This window comes from Gopherus flavomarginatus, chromosome 3 (genome assembly GCF_025201925.1).
Source record: "Gopherus flavomarginatus isolate rGopFla2 chromosome 3, rGopFla2.mat.asm, whole genome shotgun sequence".
Classification (NCBI taxonomy): domain Eukaryota; kingdom Metazoa; phylum Chordata; order Testudines; family Testudinidae; genus Gopherus; species Gopherus flavomarginatus.
The window spans coordinates 49,655,318-49,676,317 of NC_066619.1; the positions used below are offsets into that span (position 1 = coordinate 49,655,318).

General features: G+C 43.2%; 1 protein-coding gene across 1 annotated transcript in view; it reads right to left on the reverse strand.

Moving 5' to 3' along the window:
- ARHGEF28 (Rho guanine nucleotide exchange factor 28) overlaps positions 1 to 21,000 on the reverse strand; it is a 206,540-nt gene that overhangs the window by 22,013 nt on the left and 163,527 nt on the right. The window contains exons 27-35 of the mRNA XM_050945287.1: positions 16,464 to 16,642; positions 15,354 to 15,442; positions 13,030 to 13,212; positions 10,568 to 10,696; positions 9,712 to 9,797; positions 6,943 to 6,981; positions 6,809 to 6,856; positions 3,230 to 3,718; positions 1,306 to 1,576 (exon numbers count right to left, since the gene is read on the reverse strand). Of these exons, the coding sequence (XP_050801244.1) occupies positions 1,306 to 1,576; positions 3,230 to 3,718; positions 6,809 to 6,856; positions 6,943 to 6,981; positions 9,712 to 9,797; positions 10,568 to 10,696; positions 13,030 to 13,212; positions 15,354 to 15,442; positions 16,464 to 16,642 (1,513 nt within the window). The remainder of the gene's footprint in view (positions 1 to 1,305; positions 1,577 to 3,229; positions 3,719 to 6,808; positions 6,857 to 6,942; positions 6,982 to 9,711; positions 9,798 to 10,567; positions 10,697 to 13,029; positions 13,213 to 15,353; positions 15,443 to 16,463; positions 16,643 to 21,000) is intronic.

The window sequence follows — 21,000 nt, forward strand, 5'->3', positions numbered from 1 at the left end:
TTTTTTTGCCCTGTTTTGAACATAACACCTACATAGTTGGTTGTAGGAAGAGTGATCTTTCTGCACTGCCATGAAGTAGGCTCAGATCTAATTCTCAGGATATTTTTATTCTTTGAGCTGGCAGGAGGTAATGTGTTCAGACCTCACCCAGTATTGCTAAATTGCCGTGTGTCACTTGGAATCACAGAAGTTAATGATGGAGGAAAAAACCCTACTAGGTCATTTAATCTATTTCCCTGCCAGTGCCAGCTCGTCCCCTACGTCTACTAGATTTTATTTACTTACTTATTGGCTTTTCTACCAGGTTCATCAGAGTGCCTTACGAACTGTAATGAATCAATGAAGATACCAAGTAAGACCAAAGCTGACACAGAACCTGAAGGTACCCCAGCTAGCTGCCTCCTTGAAGACTTGATACTTTGGAGTTTATCATTAACTTTTATTTAAATCCTTCAGCAAGTTTTCAATTCATAGGACAATGCTTCTTGCTAAAGCTCACCTGTACTGAGTGTGAGATTTCATGAAATAGTATCAACTGCAGTAACAGAATCCAAACATTTTATCTACAACTTTCCCTGCATCCAGTAATTTTGCAATTTGGGAGCGGGAAGGGGACTATTCAGTAACAGCTATTCTTCACAAACTCATACTACTTATTGTTCAAGATTCCTTTATTCCCTAGAAGTTATGTGATCTTCTTTCCACAATTAAGGTGAGTCTTTCAATGCCATTCTCAGTGGATCCTCAATGAGGTCCTGAAGCAAAGGGTGTGTTCAAGGATTATTCTAAGCACTAATCATCAGAAGTTATAAATTAAAAGCTGTTATGACTTAGAAATTTCAAGTATTGAACAGGAAGGTTCTTGCAGTAGCCACTTGTCTGCAGCCTTGATATTTTATAGAGTAACGTGAAATACAGGTAAACCTTAGCATGTTGAAAAAAGGCCTTGATTTGGTGACACACAGGATGCAAATGCAAAACACAGGACAGCTTTCGCAAAGACTGAGTTATTCATCTATTTTTGTTTCATTCCTCCGACTTCCTTTTCTCCTCTCCCGTCAGTCAGCGTAACAGAGTTGTCTCAGTAAAATCTACTGTATTAGCAACTCTTCTCACACATCATCACAATCAAACTGTGATCAAGTATCAGTCACGCGTCCATTGGCACGCACGCACCAACTCACCACTGCAATATTATTAGTGTTCATTTTTACTACAGAATTTCCTTCATTTGTAAGAATAATCCCTTTGAGAGGTGATGGATTCCTTTTTGTCTATTAGATACAGATTTAAGGCGTTAATTACCATTATTACAAGCATCCTTGTTGCTTTTGCAGGAGGAGGATACCTTATGGCAGGGAGCAGAAGATTTCCAGAGTTCATTGGTGACTGCTGGTTGATTTTCACTAGTCCTGGTTATATCTGAACCGGTGATGTTTATCCCATATACACCATCCTGGTACACTAGAGATGGATTTGATCGGTTGAGACTGTTTAGCGACATCTGTACTAAAGCTTCATTTATGAAGAATGAATTTTCAGCACATAAGTTCTCCGATGGATTATGTCCTATTATCTGTACAAGAGAAAACGAGGAAAACATGTAGCTAACTACTTCATCTTTGCCTAACAACATAAGTCCCCTTCTTCTACTAGCTGCCAGTAAGGGTGAAATTCATAACAAATGCCCACTTTATTCATCAGGTGCCAGGATGAACACATTAAGCCATTTGTATTGTATAAGAATAATCAGCAAGAGCCTGCTAAATAATGTCTCAACTCCGTTCATAACACAAGAAAACCAATCAATGTTTGCCAAATGGGAAATAACAAAGGGCCAGATCCAGGGAGGAGCTGAGCTTTTGCTGCTCACTTTGAAGGGGTTAAACTCTGTCCCTCTGCTCAACATTGGACCATGACATTTAGAAAGAATGAGCAGAAATGGCAAGACAACCACTCCAGTTGCAAATTCATAGAGGCTTTTAAAAAGTCATCAGTCTTTTCTTTTCAAGCAGATCTTAAGAGTGTCATTCTTTCAACAGGCAGAGAGGGTTTGTTAATACATGAGGCCACCACTGAGACAGCCTTCGGGGACAAAGACTGAATTTGAGCCATAGCAATGAGGAGCTTATAGATCTTAGTTAAAGGAATGGGAAGCAGGAACTTGATACTGGAGGCTGCCTAGATCGCTCTGGTGTTCTTCTCTGTCCATCACAGTCTGTTAGCATTTCTCTCACCAATTAGAACATTCAAATAGACACCCCCATCCCCTCCATAACAGCTGATGTGCAGACTCTTTTTTGTCATCCCTTTTAGTAAGTCCTGCCCAGTGAGTCAAAGTGCATTGGAAACTGAAAAAATCTTCAGCTGCACCAGTGCTCAGACTGGTAAGTACACAGATTCAGTCACATTCACACTGCTTTCACCAGGGTTAGATCAAATAGAGAGGTGAGTGGGAGGAGGCACCCACTTGCCTCTCACTTTGAGCGCTGGCCAGTACCGAGCCTCAGCTGGGGCTGGTCAGGACATATGTGGTTTTCTGCCAACTTTTCGCTCTCTGGCCCCCAACTCCCAGGATTGTTGGGTGGGAGGGGGAAAGGCAATTTGGTTCCCTTCATAGCTCAGAGCAGTCTCAGGGATTCTGCAAATTGCGTCAACTGACAATGGCCCCCACCAGGCTATTATACCATCAGGGTTCACTGGCCTGAAGCACAACTGCTCCTGCCCACACCTAAGATGCTGTTTGTGAGAGAGGGTGACACAGAGGAGGTTTTATACCCAACAGGAAAAGCCCCAGCACTGTTGCAAAGGGACTGGAGCAACTGTTGAGGATCTGTCCCTTAGAAGTTTCTAGATAGTTTGCACCCCGCACATGGATATAGCCTTCCTCTGAGAAACAAGGGGATTCTCTTGTTCCAGAAAACTAAACATTTCCCCAACTATTTAATGGGAAAGCAGAAGTGGCAGAGTAAAATGTGGACATGATGATTCTTTCTATTCCCCACGTTAATACCCATGGGCCGAGTGTCATTCTGCAGTGCTCCCCGCCTATGGGAAACCGTTGGATGCTCCTAAAGCTAGGTTCCAGACACACCAACTCAACAAGTTGCCAAATGAAGTATCAGACTTGTCTCAAAAAACACTTTCTGCAATTTCAGCATCTTAAGTGTAGGTCACCATAATAGTATTGACTGGCTTAGGGTAAAATTATCGAAGGGAAATCATGTACCTCACTGCTCCCTGAAGATGGAAATGCTGCAGGCAGACTGCTCTGGCGGCTGTGTTTCCAGTGCCACAATATCTTTTGTTGCATCTTCACGTTGTCTCTTTCCTTTTCCACCATCCTCTGGCCCTCTCTAAGCCTTTCTAGGTTCTGCTGGAACTCTTGCAGCTGAAGCTCCAGTTCTCCTCGGTTCCGGTGAAGAAGCTCTTCCTGACACAGGCAATCTCTCTCCCTCTCCTGCAGCTGATTCTCTCTTATCCCCTGCTCCCGTTGCTGCTGGTCACACTCACGGGACCAACGCTGCTGCTCCTGTTGAAACTGTTGCTGAAGTTTGTGTATATTTGCCAGTTCTTCCCTTTGTTTTTCCAAATTTCGGTATTTTTCCTGGTCTAGCAGTAGGTTTCCACAAGAACTGTGACCCCGATTGGTCCTTTCATGCTCTTGCAGTAGTATCTTATGGATCTCCACATGACTGTCCTGGATGGTTAAGGCTGCCTAGTCACCAAAACCAAATATTAATTTCTACCTGGTTTTGAATTATTTTTAATAAATATTATGTAAAAATATTACTATTTTCCTTAAGCATCAACACTCAAGTGCTTCTTTCGAGTTTATTCATCATGAACATAAGAACAGCTATACTGGGTCAGACCAAAGGTCCATCTAGCTCAGTATCTTGTCTTCTGACAGTGGCCAATGGCAGGTGCCCCAGATGGAATGAACAGAACAGGTAATCATCAAGTGATCCATCCCCTATAGCCCATTCCCAGCTTCTGGCAAACAGAGGCTAGGGACACCATCCCTGCCCATCCTGGCTATTAGCCACTGATGGACCTATCCTCCATTAATTTATCTAGTTCCTTTCTGAACCCTGTTATAGTCTTCACAACATCTTCTGGCAAAGAGTTCCACAGGTTGACTGTGTGTTGTGTGAAGAAATACTTCCTTTTGTTTGTTTTAAACCTGCTGCCTATTAAAAGTACAGAATTCTGTATTCATGCATGTTCTGAGAGACATTTTGTAATAAATTGAATCATTTCACTCTTTTTCATGGAGTTTCTGGTTAGTGATGAATATTATCATCTAATTTTTATATTACAGCCATGTCCAGAAACCCAAATTAGGATCAGGGCCTCATTGTTCTAGATGCTGTATTGTAATAATAACAATAGAGAGAAAGAACGTATGCAGATAAACCTGAAATGAAGCTTTTCATCACTAGATTTCAAAGAGCCTTATAAAAGGAGGTCAGAATCTTCAACTCCATTTTACAGATAGAGAAACTGATTCACAGAGTCACAGACTTGCCCAAGGTGGCCCAGCAGGCCACTGGCAGAGTGAGGAATAGACCCCAGGCCTCCTGAGTCCCAGTCAAGTGCTCTATCCATGAGGCCACACAATCCTTGTCCCAAAAGAGTTCACAGAGAAAAAGAATGGTTAGGGCATTAGCCTAGAAATTGGGAGATCTGGCTTCAAGTCCCTGCTCTGCCACAGAATTCCCGTGTGACCTTGGGCAAATCACTTATCCTCTCTGTGCCTCAGTTCTCTCATTGTAAAATGGGGACCTACAGCACTTCATATCTCACAGGGGTGTTGTGAGGCTAACTACGTTAATGACTGTGTGGTGCTCAGCTACTACATGGATGAGGTCCACATAAGTACATAGCTGAAAAAAGCCCTGTTTATATTGTTATAGAGTAACTTCTTCTTTCACTAAGAGCTGTACTTAAGCAGTTGAGCAACAGCCTGTGTTGGGGCTGGAGCTGCTGAGGGAATCCATTCCAGCAGGAGTCACCTGAGGCTTCCAAGTGACTCCATTATAATTCCTCTAAGGTTGCCGCAGAAATGCACCCCAGTGCAGTGACAGTCTTTAGTTGGGTGCAGTGTGCACTTCCCAGTTTCCCTGACTCTTGCTTACTGTGTTGGCTCAGCTGCATTGCTTAGTTTGGAAGATGGGGAGGGCCATGCTTCTCTCTCCTGGCTCCTCTCTATGGCTGCTACTACAAAAGAAGTAAACTATGACAGTTCTTAACATGAGGGAATGATTATGGCTGGCCCCTGTGCAGAAATTTAAAAGGTGGCAAGATCACAGTGCCCTCATCCAGGAACATTCACCCACTGCCAGGCCCAGTCTGGGTCTACAATGGTGAAGCTGTAGAAATGATAAAGTAATTAACTATCAATTTCGTATTTTGACAAAATATTGTATTTTGAAATGTTGAGGGAAGGAAATTCTTTAGCCATTAGATAAAATAGATAGATACTCTGGCAAGTGGGAAAAGATCAGTGGCTCTGCCTGCCCAGTATGCCCTAAACCATACAATAAATGACAACAGAACTGTGCTTGTATACAGGGCCCCTCATTCAAAAGTATCAGGCCTGGTCTACACTTAAAAATTAGATCCACCTAGCTATGTCGCTCAGGACTGAGATAAATTTTGAGCCCGGATTGCCAAGGACAGGTTGACCAAACCCCCAGTGTAGATACAATTAGGTCAATGGAAGAATTCTTCCATCAACCTAGTTACTGCATCTTGGAGATATGGATTAGCTATATCAACAGAAAAAGCTTTCCACTGATGCAGGAAGTGTCTACGGCCATGTAGACGCTTGTGGAGTAGACAGCTATGCCACTGTTGCGCTTGTAAAGTAGATGTAGCCTCACAACACCATGTAGCCAAGCAATTATTAGTGCCGGTCCAAATCTTTGGACTGAAAAATTTCCCAGGGGAAAAGATGGCTTTATCAAAATTTTTAAAAATCATGGAAAAAAGTGTCATTTTTAATTTTCTTTTTAAATTTTTCTTCAACAAAAAACCATTTCATTTCAAAAATGTAAAAAATGTGTCATTTTGATCATAAATGTCAACATTTTGTGTTTCAAAGTTTCTGAATCAAAATTTTTTTGCACTTTTCCTTCCAAGAAAATTTTTGATATTTCAACAATTTTGTCTTGATGTGAGATGAAAACTAATGTTGAAATATAGGATTTTTCTGTGGGATGGAAATTCCAGTTTTTGACCAGTTTGGGTAATTGTACTTTGCTTACAGTTATGTGGTTAAATAATACAGCCAAGATCATACAGCTGGCAATAGAACCTAGAAGTCCCGCTCCCAGTAGGTTATGCTAAGCATTAGACAAAACTGTTCAATTACTGGTTAACCATATCACAATCTTGTTAGGAGTCAGGAATCTATTATGCAAGAGCTCGCTGTGCAATTTACATAATCTGGAGAATGTTTTAATTTAAATATCCAAATTTTCCAAAATTCTGAATGGTATCTGGAAAGGAGATAAGGTGCAATTTGACTAATTAGTTTAGATCCTCTATCTTATTTTCTCCGCAGCCCTTTGGATTGTTTTCCAAAGAAGCATTCTTCTGAGTTCTTGGAAGGAGAATATCACTATAGCACAATATAAACCAACACATATTATATTGCTTTATTATTTAAATTATGCAACAGTAAAAGGTCAATAGAATGTAACATGGTGACAGTGTCTGAAAGTAGGGCAAGATAAAGAAACTTCTTCTAAGGGGAAACATTAATAGATGTATTACTGTATGAAGTTAACAGAGTAATCACCTGTATGCTGTACAAGAGGCGGGTTAAATTCTGGATTGCTTGTACAATCTGGAAAATAAGAGAAGGATTTTCAAAACTATGAAAACTATCAAGTTTAACTAAATAATATATTCATATTTGAACTTTATACTCACCTCTGTCGGTGTGGAATGTGACAAATTCATGCATTCAACCTACAATAAATATAAATACATATAGCTGTGAATAGCTGTTATAAACTTTGAAATAGGATATTCTAGGTAATGTTTTTTCCTAGCCCAAATACTCATATTGCTAATTCATACAATACAAACGTTTTTATGTGTCATGTGACAAAAGACAGGAACAGTAATCTATGAAGACTAATAATTCACCAACACCAGAAATTACTTGGAAATCACTAGCGATCCCAAGGACAACTGTAAAAACAAAAGTATTTCATCCACAATTTTAATCCCCATGTGGAAAACTCCTGCAAAGAAATGATATTTCCATTAACACTTTGTTTCCTTGACAATTTTGCAAATACAGTATCCTGATTACAATATGTACAATAGAGTGACTTGTGTTACTTACAGTCAGTTGTAACAGATTTCTGAAGAACTACAAACTATGTATTAACACAGCAAGAAACCACAACAGGATTTACATTAGCAAACTAGGGTGAATGCCTTAGGTGTGTCATGAGGCATGAAGCAGAAGGGTGAGTGCATTCAGCCCCCTGAAAAGTACATCAATGGCCTACTAATATGCATCCCGTCAAGGCTTGTTGCTATTAGAGCTGGGTCATTAATTCTACATTTCATTTTTTTTCTAAGAACCTTTTTAAAATTTGGGAGTAAGGGTTTGGGCCAAGGTGGAGAAGTTACTCACAAGCCTTCTATCATGAAAAACAGCCCCTATGAGAAGGATGGGGAAAAACAAATAGAGAAGAAGCCAAACACAATCCTTTCTAGACTACTTTGAGTATACTTGCTATGTGATTACTGTTACACTGTTTTTGGTTACCTGGAATATCGGGACTCTCTCTCACTTCTCTGTGACAACAGCAGCATCGTCAACAACACTTTGTGACCAAAACTCACTGCTGAGTCTTACTTTCTATTATAAAAAGTAGATTAGGGGCCTGATTTAGTTTTGATAACCAAAAGTGAGAACAGAAAAAGAAAGGTCACAAGCTGCTGCTGAGAATGCAGCCAAGGTCAGGGGGGAAGTGGAAACATTAAACTTGATACATTTTCCCCCTCCCTTTCTCTCTTCATCTTGTCTTCCCTCCCCACTGTAAACATTAACTGAAAAGCTGCTCCTTCAGTGCTGCTCAGCTCTGCAGCAGATTCCCTGCTGAAATCCCAGTGCAGCAGGAGCACTAAAAGATGGAAGAGCTGCCGTCTCCCCTTCTGGGCAGGTTGCAGAGCTGAGCAGCACTGAAGAAGGAACTGGGCTGCTTTGGTTAAGGTTTGGTTTGAGGCAGAGAAAGGGGGACAAGGAGGAGGGAAGGGGAAAGAGGAGGACAGGAGGGAACGTTGGCACAGAAAGCAGGGCAGAGAGGGATTGCTGTAAAATCCTACAGCTCTTATGTTAAATGGAGAAAGAGGAGTATCTATGAGGGGAAAGGTGACCAACCATTCCCCCTTATTTATTCTTATTAAACCTTTTGAATTCCATATAATGGGCATGAGATGGAACTGAGACCACAGCTGGGCCTGGATGGCAGTTGACATCACTAAAAAGTGCCAAATGGGCCAATCAGAACATAGTATTGGACAATCCGTGCCCATGACCATCCTCTAAGAAAGGTTTGAGAGCATTGGCTGCCCTTGAAATCCCTTGTCTCTTGTCTTGTGTATGCTTGTTCTGCCACCTCGTGGTGGCTGATTTATTACACAGAAAGCAGCTCTGGTTCCCAGCTGTTTTGCCTTGGAAGCCCAAAGTCTGTGATGGGTCTGAATGTGTCTCCTCAAACCCCAGGTGGGATTGGTGCATCTCACCTAGTTTTTGTTCATTCTCTCTCACTTTTACCCGTCTGATCTCTTTTTTAACTTTTTGTCTTTTCCCTGCCATTTCTAAGCATTTTTACAGTGTTGCTTTCCATGTTTAATATTTTCCCCCATCTTTCCCTCTCTCTTCCACTTTCCTCCTTTTTCTGATTCTCTGTAAAGCTCCCAGTTTGCCCCTTCTCTCTACAGGAAGGCCTTAGTTTTCACCCAATTTTGATCCCCATTCTAACTTTCTGAAAAAGCATCTTGCTGCTGCCTGAAATGTTTCCCACGTATGCTCCGTCAGGGAGAGATTTTTCAGTCCAACAGTTTGGAATTAATTGCATGAGTTGTTTAAAGAGTTAAGGGATTTTGCAATATTGGTAGTTTCTCTTATTTTGAAATTGTTCTGTTTTGTGTCCACTTAAAATTCAAAAGTGACTTGGTGTAAGAACACCAAGTCTGTTCTATATGGGAGATGGTAGTGAGGTGAAAGTCACCCTGGTAAGGACAGCCAGCACAAGTCCTATTTGTGCCATCAGAGATCTATGCCAAGCAGGGGCGTTCACTACCATGTGTCAGAGAGGGGAGTGGAGGGAGCACCATTATCCTCCCAACATAGGTTGGTGTTAAGTAGCAGATCAGGATGGATCCAGGAACCTTAACACTGCACAACCGGCACAGAGTGGTCCTGCAGCTGCTGCTCTAAGCCCACAGGCTTGTAAGGCTGCCACAGTTAGCGCCAGTGACCTTCATTTAATTTAATTTATTTATTTATTTGGGTTTAATAAAATGCACCCATCCAGTGCTGTGGGCACAGATACAGTCCTTAAATACCACGTTATTATTCTTTATTTATCTGCACTGCAGGAACCTCCAGTCTGGATTGCAGAGCCTATTGGGGTGGGTGCTATACAAACACATAGGAAGATAGATCATTTACAGTACCTTATCCCCCATCAGAGAGCCTGCCACTTCATTCACGGCATGACAAATCCTGGGACTGAAGTCTTCATCTCTTTTTATTTCTGTAACTAGTGATGAAAACCCAACAAAATGTGTGGGACAGACAGAAAAATAAGAAAGATGCTAAACATTACACAGTACACTCCTTTTCTGAACAGAGAAACAAACAGCACATGTGTTAAATCTACAGTATGCTGAAATTACAGTTTTACATAAATTGTCCCCAACCCATATATAGATGCTGATGGGAAATACGACAGAGAGAAGGTGGCATTTCTTCCTTTTCTATCTCAAAAAATAAGAAATGCCCCACTTGTAAAAAAATCCAACACCACGTTATGAAATAAATATAGCTGGAACTTCACTGTATCAGTACCAGATACAGTACCAGATACAAGGTTCAGTACCAGAATTTTCAACTAGTTAAGAAATCTACCCTGTATAATAGCTCTAACAATTGGAATGTCAAGCTCTGCACATCAGTTGATTTATAGGGCCTCATGAAAATCAGCAGAAATTATTTAAAAGGGAATATATGCTTGCTATGGAGTTCAACAGTAAAGACAAGATAGTGCATTTAATACATATATGAAATATTAATGTGGACTGGAGGAAGGTACACATCAAGGCAGATCCTCACCTGGTGTAAATTATCCACTGTCTTCAATGAAGCTATGCCAATGTACACCAGCTGAGGATCTGCTCTGTTGTATTTTTTTATTACTACTATATTGTTCTTTATTGAACCTAGACTGTTATGGATTGCAGAAGGCTGGGAAACATCCTGAGACAATTAGTACTGTTATCTGGGCAAGTAAAAGTGTCACGTTTCACTTACGAGTAGGAGATTCAAATATTTCATTGGCACTAAGTGTGTGTGTCAAGCTTGGTTCTCCAGTACTCTCCTCTGATGACCGGTTTGTGTCATTTGCTTGTGATGATGTTACAGCAACATGGAGGCTTTCAGCTGGAGAGGAAAATATGTGTTACAGAAACCAATGAAACAAATACATTCTACATAAATAATTACAGTATTTTTGTACTGGAAAGTGATCCCCTTGGGAACTGCTGTAACATTAACCTCAAAACCCAGATGTTTACAGCACCGTCAACAGCAACAGAGATGGGAAGGAAAATCAAAATTAAAAATGGGGAGAAAAAGGAGGATGTGTGTATGCTCTATTATACTTAGTTGTAAGTGACCTACCTAGGGTTCCCATGTACATTATTGTTTTTATCCTATAACCAAGAGATAATTATCTCATAAGATGCACCCTCAGAGAGGTCAGGCTCCACTATGAAAATGGAGATACATTTTTCCAGCATCTCAGTAATACCTTCTTGGCAACAGATGAACTTACTTTGAACTTGGGGCTTTTCACTGTGAATCTATGTATTTCTCAGTAGACAGAATGATAACGTTATACTCAGACAGTATATTTAATTAAAATATGACTGGTTTGAAATAATATTAGAAGAAAATATTCTTCTATCATGAACACCTCCAAAACATGGACAAGTTTTTTCCTATAGATTTCACCCATCATCAGGCAGAGTTTCCTTCTTTGACAGGGTTGGATGTGGGGGGAAGCAGTAGACGTGCTACATCTTGAGTTCAGTGAGGCTTTTGACACAGACCCACATGAAATTCTCATAAGCAAACTATGAAAATGTGATCTAAATGAAATTACTATAAGGCGGGTGCACAACTGGTTAAAAACCATATTCAAAGAGTAGTGATCAACTGTTCACTGTCAAATTGGGAGAACATATCTAGTGGGGTCCTGCAGAGGTCTTTTCTGGGTCTGGTACTATTCAACATTTCCATTGATGAGTTGGATAACAGAGTGGACCGTTTACTTACAAAATTTGTGGAGAACACTAAGATAGGAGAGGTTGCAAGCACTTGGAAAGGCAGGATTAGAATTTAAAATGACCTGGAGAAACTGGAGAATTGGTCTGAAATCAACAAGATGAAATTCAATAGACAAAAGTGCAGAGTACCATGCTTGGGAAGGAAAAGTCAAATGTACAACTACAAAATGGGGAATAATTGGCTAGGCAATAGTACTGCTGAAAAAGATCTTGGATTTATAGCAGATCATAAACTGAATATGAACCAACATGATGAAGTTGTGAAAAAAGCTAATATCGTTCTGTGGTGCATTGACTGTATGCAAGACACAGGAGGTAACTGTCCCAATCCTCTTTGCATTGGTGAGGCCTCAGCTGGGTACTGTGTCCAGCTTTGGGTTCCACATTTTAAGAAAGATGTGGACAAACTGTAGAGAGACCAGAAGAGAGCAACAAAAATGTAAAAGGGTTAGAAAATCTGACTTTGAGGAAAGGTTAAAAATTGGGCATGCTTAGTCTTGAAAAGAGCAGACTGAGGGGGGACCTAATAACAGTTTTCAAATATGTCAAGGGCTGTTATAAAGTGGACAGTGATTGATTGTTCTCCATGTCCACTGAAGGTAGCACAAGTAGCAATGGGCTTAATCTGCAGCAAGGGAGGTTAGATATTAGTAAAAGCTTTCTAACGATAAGGGTAGTTAAGTCTGGGAATCGGCTTCCAAGGGAGGTTGTAGAATCCCCAGCATTCAAGGTTTTTATGAACAGGTTCGACCTGTCAGGAGTGGTCCAGGTTTACTGATTTCTTTTCCAGCCCTACATTTTTATGACTCCATAAAACATGTAACCCACAGCACCACCTCCCACAGCACTAGGGTAGACATTTTCTGGAGGTCTCTTATCCAGCTATTCACATAGCTCAAACCTGCTGAGCTTTTGAGTCCTTGCTAAACCATACCATAAAGCAATATGGCTGCAAACTAAGTGGATATCAATGGATTATTCACTTCAAATACCTCCCTCGGGGCCTATCTACACCATAGGAGCCGACTCCGGAGGTGCTCCAGGGCTGGAGCACCCACGGAAAAAAATTAGCGTGTGCTTAGCACCCAGCAGCAGCCAAGCTACCCTTCCCCCCCTCTCCCCAGCACCTCCCGCCCGCTGGCGGCCCGGATGATCAACTCCTCCCTCTTCCTCCCAGGGCATCTAGTGATGTGCAGGAGGTGTTGGGAGGGAAAGGGAGGAGTGGGGACAGGGCACACTCGGGGAAGGGGGTGGAGCTAGGCAGGGGCATAGCGGGGGTGGGAAGAGTTAGGGCAGGCCTTGGGGGAAGGGGTGGGGTGGGAGCAGGGCCTGGGGATGAGCAGGGGTTGAGCACACATGGGGAAAGTTGGAAGCCAGCATCTGTGATCTACACAGTTGCTGCTTCATTTCCTTCTAGACACTCACCTTCCCTGAGTGCTGCTGCCAACAATGAGGAAGCCTGTGGCATTTCTCCAGAGTCAGGTTTGATAAGGAGATGTGGTTCCACATGGACATCCTCAAATCCACTCATATCTCCAAGCTCTGCGTAGATATGCAGCTTATCTTCCAAATAACTGCAGATCTGCTGGTCCTGGTTACTCAGAGATTCTATTAACCAAATTTGGACATATTATGTTAGCAATAATACCATTCTGTTCTGAAGGTAAAGTACGCTTCCCACTCCTCCTCTTATCCATCTGCCACATTATCATTGCTAATTCAAAGCTACTACACACCTACAAACAAAGCCAAGGAGTGACTCAGTTTGCATGATACTTTTTGTAAACTGAAAGGGACAAGAGTCATTCCATCCATGGTCTGCACTAATGAAAGCTGACCCAGATTCTGACAAAGTTCCCACAGTGGCAGAAAGTCTGACCGTTAAGGAATTCTGATGATGTAATCTTGACTACATTGTGGGGCCCCTCAGCCATTTGATGCAGCCCCAAAAGTGGGCAATTCCATGAAGGAGGCCTGGCTAAGGCAGCTAGAGGAAGTGAGGATTCAGTGCATCTCTAATTAGCCTCCACCATGAAGGTCCCAGTGGAGATCTAAAGTTGTCCTCCCCATTATGACCAAACGCACCGCAGTATTCATATTGTATATATGATTGTAATCTTTGAACAAAATATGCTTTGTGAGGTATCAATAACTTGCAGGTCAATAATATCATGGTGAAATGTGTCCACCAGACAAATCGGGGGAAGGAGGGGAGAAACCTGTTTTTCAAGGACAAAATACAAGCTGGCACCTCTAGCCAGGTGTCATCAAATCTGATTGGCAATCACCCATCAAGTGGCCATTCTTTGGCAGCAAAGTGAGGGAGGGAGGAGGCTGGAATAGATCAATCTACATTTTAACAAACAACGAGACTTTTCTTTCACCACGAGACACTTGTCTCAATCCTCACAGCAGGAAGGAACTTTATCTAGGGATAACCCTCAGGAAAATGCATTTCAAAGGCTGCCTGGAATATAAAAGTGAGGGGCAAAAACACCCCAGACTTCTCTGTGTCTCTCTCTCTCTTTCTCCGAAGAAGAGAAAGGAACCAGCATTTGGATTTTGTGAGAGATCCTGACATGAAAATTTGATCAGCAGTATTGCTTGGAACCTGTGGTAAGAATTTTACCTTGAACCAAGACTAGTTTGTTACATTTTAGTTACTAAAAAGCTTTTTATCTTTATTTCTCTTGCAACCATTTCTGACTTTAATACCTTGTACTTGTATTCACTTAAAATCTCTCTCTTTGTAGTTAAACTTGTTTTATTCTTTAATCAAACCTACTCCAGTGTAGTGTTTAAACTGAATTGTTTGGTAACTGCAGTTAATATAGAAAACTGTTGTACACTGACACCTTCCAGGAGCAACAGGCCAATAATATTGGAACTGTCCAGTAGAGGGCTGCACAATGCAGAACACACATATTTGAGGAAAGTTTGGGACTGGGAGTGTGTTGGGGTGACCCTGCAACTGGTTACCAAGGCTGTTGGAAGCCAGAACGTGGCTTGTGAATAGCCGGCAGGCTGCAGCTACACACAGGCAGTCAGTGTGACTTGCATGCTGTTTGGCTGTCTGTGAGCAACCCAGGTTTGGAGCTACAGCAGCAAAGCATTGTGAGGCACCCAAGGTTGCAGGGCAGGCAGTGACAACCCCTCACAGGTCTGGATTACACCCCTGGAATGTAATACTCAAATATTAGCAACTCTACCACTTGCTCTCCCCTGGAGTCAATCATCCCTGGGAGCAGCAGCAAAGATGTGCAATTTGTATCTCACCGTGTCAAAAGTGCGCAGCCTAGGCCTAAATGCTGTATGTTTGGATAATATACAATGAAGTAGTAACAGATGAGTTGTTATAAAGAAATACAAATCCATGTAACTACTGTAGGTTTAGGCTATTTTGGCAAATAAAGAACTATACCTGTTCAATGCCTATTTGAAAACATCGATTTCTTTGGCTTTTTCAATACTTTTTCTTGTATTGATTTCAGTAGGTCAAAATACAAAACAGGTGGATACAATGAAATATCAAAGAAATAAATAAGTCTAGGCTCAAGTCACACACATCAAAGCACTCCCTTGCTTTTCCACGTCTGAAGTTTATCTATCAATCCAACCATCCTGAAGTCATCACTATGGTGTCTGAGCACCTGTTGTACATCCCCTTATTAGTCAGTAATCCAGATTATTTTTTACACTCCTAACTCTCTGGCACTGGAATTTTAAGCGTAGTGTGAGAGGCACTGTACCTTGACATTTTTGAATCTTGGCTGCTTTGGCCTCAGCTATCCGTCTATCCTCATCAGATTCGCTAATTTTTCCTTCTTCCTCCGGGCAACTTTAATGTTGAAATGCAAACAAAGGCAGATAAAGTAAATCTGTATATATCACACATACAGAAATTTTTCAGCCATAAAAAATAAAATGCAATGTTAGCAACTTCTGCTCTAACAGAGAAGCAGACCCTCTTTTAAAATATTAAGTAGTTCAAAACTAAGCTCTGTGTTTCTCTTCACACAGGACTGCCAAAAAAAAAAAAAAAAAGGAAAACTACAGCTGTGCAAATATTTCATAACAGATCTTCAAACCTGGCAAATACTCAGTCCAACCTTAGTTCACTGAGATTTGCAAATTGGGCAAAGATTGAGACCACACCTACTTCTGTGGGCTAATAGTATGCCCTGACCCTTCCCTCCAATGTCTTTAAGAATGAATGGATGGCCCCCTCATAGCTGTGGTACTGTGAAGATATTTTGGGGGATTATGAGGAGCAGATTTACCTTGTCATCTAAACTTGAGGCAGCAGGCCAGCTGGCCATCCCAAGAAGATCTGAAGAAGATTTCCCAAGGACATGAGAAGGTCTGGAGGTCTATAGCACCCCAGAATATCATGAATGCCAAAGACTAGGGAAAGGGAATCTGAGCTGCTTGCACATGAGGTCTCATAGGGAAAGGGGAAAGGTGTACAGCTTCCGATGGAAACTCAGAGAAACTCAGCTGTTTGGCCAAGTTTCACTCTGAGGTTTTGGAGTTTATGTGAGACCCCAATTCAAAGAAAAAAACTCCATTTCACCACAGAAACATACGGGTGACTCCAGTGAGTATTTGGCAATGAACTAACATAGAATAGTGGGAGCCAGATACTGACGTCAAATGAACCTGAGTCCATTTATGCCATTGCTGAATTTGGCTGCGGGGTGAAAATCCACATGAAACAAAACCAACAAGCAAAATGGCTTGCTGAGCCCCATGCAAGCCTGAACTGACAGACGTGGCATAGCTCTAGTGAGATACAATTCCTACCATAAGACATGCGCCTTCTTTGCATGGTAAAAAGAAATACAGACACCTTCCTGTACCTTTCCACTGCATCTTGAATCTGCCTCATCCAGTTATTGCGTTCTTCTTTAGAATTTGTATGAATCTCATACATCTCAGGCCCTGCCGACGAAGCACTAATCAGAAACATCCCTCTTTCTTCATTGGCTACCTCTCTTACTATCAGCTTCTGAAGAGATATAACTGAAGGCTTCTGGTCCTATAGAAAATAATCACAACAAATGCAGAAGAAAAATTATCCTTTAACAAAAGATAAGCATTTTTAAAAGCACAATTGTTACTTTTCAAATTAATCTTATTCTTGACTTTTATGGTCACACTCTAAGTGTATTTTGCCAAAAATCAGCTGGTGGGCTCAAGTTTTGAATGATCAGGCAAACAAATATTCTGTCAAGTATTCCTTTCAATAGTCAAATTATGCTTTATTTTACACTGTCCTTGGGATAAATTATTGGGCTATAACTAGTGTTTTTGTGTTAAAAAATGTCACTCCGTAGTGTCCTATAGACTACCTGGGTTAGGAATAATGTTTCTGTCTTTTCCTCTGATGTCTAATTGCATAGGCTTGTGCAGAGTTCCTCAAGGGTAAAATTTTCAAAACCATCCAAGTGATTTAGAAGCCTAAATCCCATTGATTTTCTATGAGATTTAGGCTCCAAATTCATGTAGGTGCTTTTGAAAAATTTACTCACAGTTTATATATTTGACATATAATGTATTTATTACTGTATTTGCAACTAAAATAAATCTTCACTTTTGCTTTACAGATTTTAAATTTTCTATTATGGACCTTCATAATCAGGTGAGACACAACTTAAAAGTAAATTCTCCCCTCTTTTCTGCTCAACTCCCTCTTCCTAAAAAAGACAGTTACCTTTTCCATAACTGTTGTTCTGCGAGTAGTGTTGCTCATGTCCATTCCATATTAGGTGTGTGTGCTCACCACATGCACCGGTGGTGCCAGAAGTTCTTCCCTCAGCAGTATCCGTAGGGGTGCAGCTCTGGTGCCCTCTGGAGTGGCGCCCACAGGGTGCGGCACAAGGGGCACTGCTGACTCCCCTTACCCTCAGTTCCTTCTTGCAGGAAACTCTGACAGTGGGGAAGGGGGGCAGGTCGTGAAATGGACATGAGTGACACATCTCAAAGAACATGGAAAAGGTCTTTTCTTCTTCTAATGCCTGCTCATGTCCATTCCATTAGGTGACTCCCAGCAGTTCCTGTGGAGGTGGGTAGGAGTTCACAGCTAGGCAGATTCTAATACAGCTCTGCCGAACCCAGCATCATCTCTGGTCTGCTGAGTGATGGTGTAATGAGACGTGAACGTGTGGACTGAGGACCATATCGCGGCTCTACAGATGTCCTGGATAGGGATGTGCACCAAGAAGGCCACCGAAGATGCCTGTGCTCTAGTTGAAGGGGCCCTGACGATCGGTCGCGGCGGTGAGACCTTTGCTAGGTCATAACAGGTCTTTATGCAAGAGGTGATCCAGTTGGAAATCCTCTGCAAAGAAAGCAGAAGACTCTTCATCCTATTCACCGTAGCGATGAAGAGCTGGGTCGATTTATGGAAAGGCTTGGTACATTCTAAATAAAAAGCCAAGGCCCTCTGGATGTCCAGCGTGTCCAGACACCTCTCCTTAGCAGTCTTCTGTGGCTTTGGACAGAACACAGGCAAGAACACATCCTGGCTCATGTGGAAGGAAGATACCACTCTTCAGTAGGAAGGCTGGGTGGGGCCGCAGCTGGACCTTGCCCTGATAAAACACTGTGTAAGACGGTTCCGAGGTCAAGGCCTTAATCTCTGAGACTCGTCTCGCCAACATCATCACCACTAGGAAAAAGTGACCTTCCAGGACAAGTAAGAAAGGGAGCAGGAGCCCAGCAGCTCAAAAGGCAGGCCAGTGAGCCTGGAGAGGACCAGGTTAAGGTTCCACTGCGGGACAGGGGCCCGTACCTGTGGGTAAAGCCTCTCAAGGCATCTCAGGAAGCTGACAGTCATGTTGTGAGGAAAGATCATCTGACCTTGGATCGGCTGGTGGAACACGGAGATGGCTGCAAGGTGCACTCTAATGGAAGAATGCACCAGACCCCGGGTCCTGAGTTGCAGTAAGTAGTCCAAGATGGACTGCACTGAAGAACACGAGGGAGAAATGCCACACTCTGATGTCCAGCAGGAAAAACTTATCCACTTGATCAAGTAAATTAGTCTTGTGGATGGCTTCCTACTTCTGAGGAGGACCTGCTGGACCTTCTCCGAGCAGGTACGCTCCTCCAGGTTCAACCACGGAGCATCCACGCCAAGAAGTGTAGAGACTCCAGGTTGGGGTGTAGGAGCCGACTGTGATCCTGTGACAGCAGGTCTGGGCGGTAGGGAAGGGGCCTAGGAGGGGCCACTGCCATGTTCATGAGCGTGCCAAACCAGTGCTGGCGAGGCCACAAAGAGGTGATTATGATAATCTGTGCCTTGTCTCTCTTGATCTTCACTAGGACCCGCCTGACCAGAGGGATTGGAGGAAACATCAGACCCTCGGCCCACGACAGGAGGAAGGCATTGGAGAGGGAGTCCTTGCTCAGGCCCTGTCAGAGCAAAACCAATGGCACTTTCTGTTTTGCCAGATTCTGCTTGAAGGGCTTCCCCACTTCTGGAAGATAATGCAGGTCACCTCTGGGTGGAGCGAACACTCGTGGTGAGAGGAGAAGTCCCTGCTGAGGTGATCTGCTAGGGCGTTCCTGATGCCGGGGGAGGTGACCAGCTTCCAGATGGATGCCGTGGTCGATGCAGGAATCCCAGAGACAGGAAGCCTCTTGGCAGAGAACCAAAGAGCATGCTCCTCCTTGCCTGTTGATACAGAACATCGAGGACATACTGTCCGTCAAAACTCTCACCACTTTGCCCACCAGGTGCGGCAGGACGACCCTATAGGCCAGCTGGACAACTCTGAGCAACTTGACATTTATCACGTAACATTGTCTCCTTCAGAGTCCACATCCCCTGGGTCCAGAGATGTTGGAGATGCACCCCCAATCGAGGTCCGAAGCATCCAACATTAGCTCGACAGATGGAGCGGGACTGTTGAACGGGACTCCTTCTAGGGTTTTCTTGCAATCAGTCCACCACTGCAGCAAGGTGAGAACCAGCAGAGGGATGGTTACAATCTTTTCCAGGTGGTCCCTGGATTGGGAATAGGTCCATTGCTGCAGGGGCAGCATGCAGAGTCTGGAAAGGCAGACCACGTATGTACAAGCTGTTGTCAGGGGAAACGCGGACACTTCTGTGATGAAGTCCATGAAGGAACGAAACTTGTCTAAAGGCAGGCACACTCTCCACCGGGTCGAGTTGAGCACGGCTCCAATGAATTCTATCCTTCGAATTGGAACTAACATGGACTTTTTGTGCTTGACCAGTAGTCCTATGGAGCAGCATATAGCTTATAATATAGTGACGTCACGTTGGATCTGAGCCTGGGAGCTGCCTTTGACCAGACAGTCGTCGAGGTACAGGTAAATCTGGATTCCTCGACATCTGAGGTAGGCCACGACTACTGCCATACACTTGGTGAACACCCTTGGTGCTCTTGCCAGGCCAAATGGAAGGACCGCAAACTGGTAGTGGGCCGAGGCAATCGTAAAACAGAGAAAGCGTCTGTGTCCTGGGAAGATTGCTATGTGAAAGTATGCGTCTTTCAGATCGAGAGCGGCATACCAGTCTCCCGGATCCAGGGAGGGGATAAAGGAGGCCAGGGAGACCATGAGAAACTTTAGCTTTCTTAGATATCTGTTGAGGTCTCACAGGTTCAGGATGGGACACAGACCAGCCTTGACCTTTGGGATCAGAAAATACTGGGAATAGAAACCCTTGTTCCGGTATGGAGGCAGGACCATCCCCAGCTGTAAGAGTCCCTGAATCACCTGCTTAGGAAGATTCTTGTGAGAAGAGTCCCTAATGAGGGACAGGGAGAATGGAGGCAGTGTAAATAAATTGGAGGGTGTATCCCTGCACTGCCATACTGAGGACCCAGCGGTCCGAAGTTATTGCCGACCACACCGGGAGGAAAAAGGAAAGGCATTACAAAAAAATTGGGAAAATAGGATCCAGGAAACAGACTGTGCACCCCCAGGCACACCCTCAAAACAACTTTTTAGCTCCTTGCTTGGAACGGGTCTAGCCCAGCTGGGCAGAGGGTCGGGGTGGGTGGCTCGTGGGCCATCTGTAGCCCTTGGGATTTCTGTGCATCAGGTCCTGCTGGGACTGGCTCCCTTGCCCCTGGCAAAGTTGCGGTTTGAACTGCTTATGTGCCGGGCCCGGAACATAGAGCCCCAGAGTTTTTAGGGTATATGGGCAGTCCTTCAGCAGCATCAGATTCTGCTTGAAGGGCCACCCTGGCAGTGGCCGTGCCCTCATTGAGGATCACCCGGAATTCTTTTCAGGAACTTTCCAGGAGGGCACTCTTAAACTTGGCCACAGTCTGCCACATATTAAAGTCATAGCGGCCAAGGAGGGCCTGGTGGTTGGTCACCCTCAACTGTAAGCTAGATGAGGAATAAATGTTTTGTCTG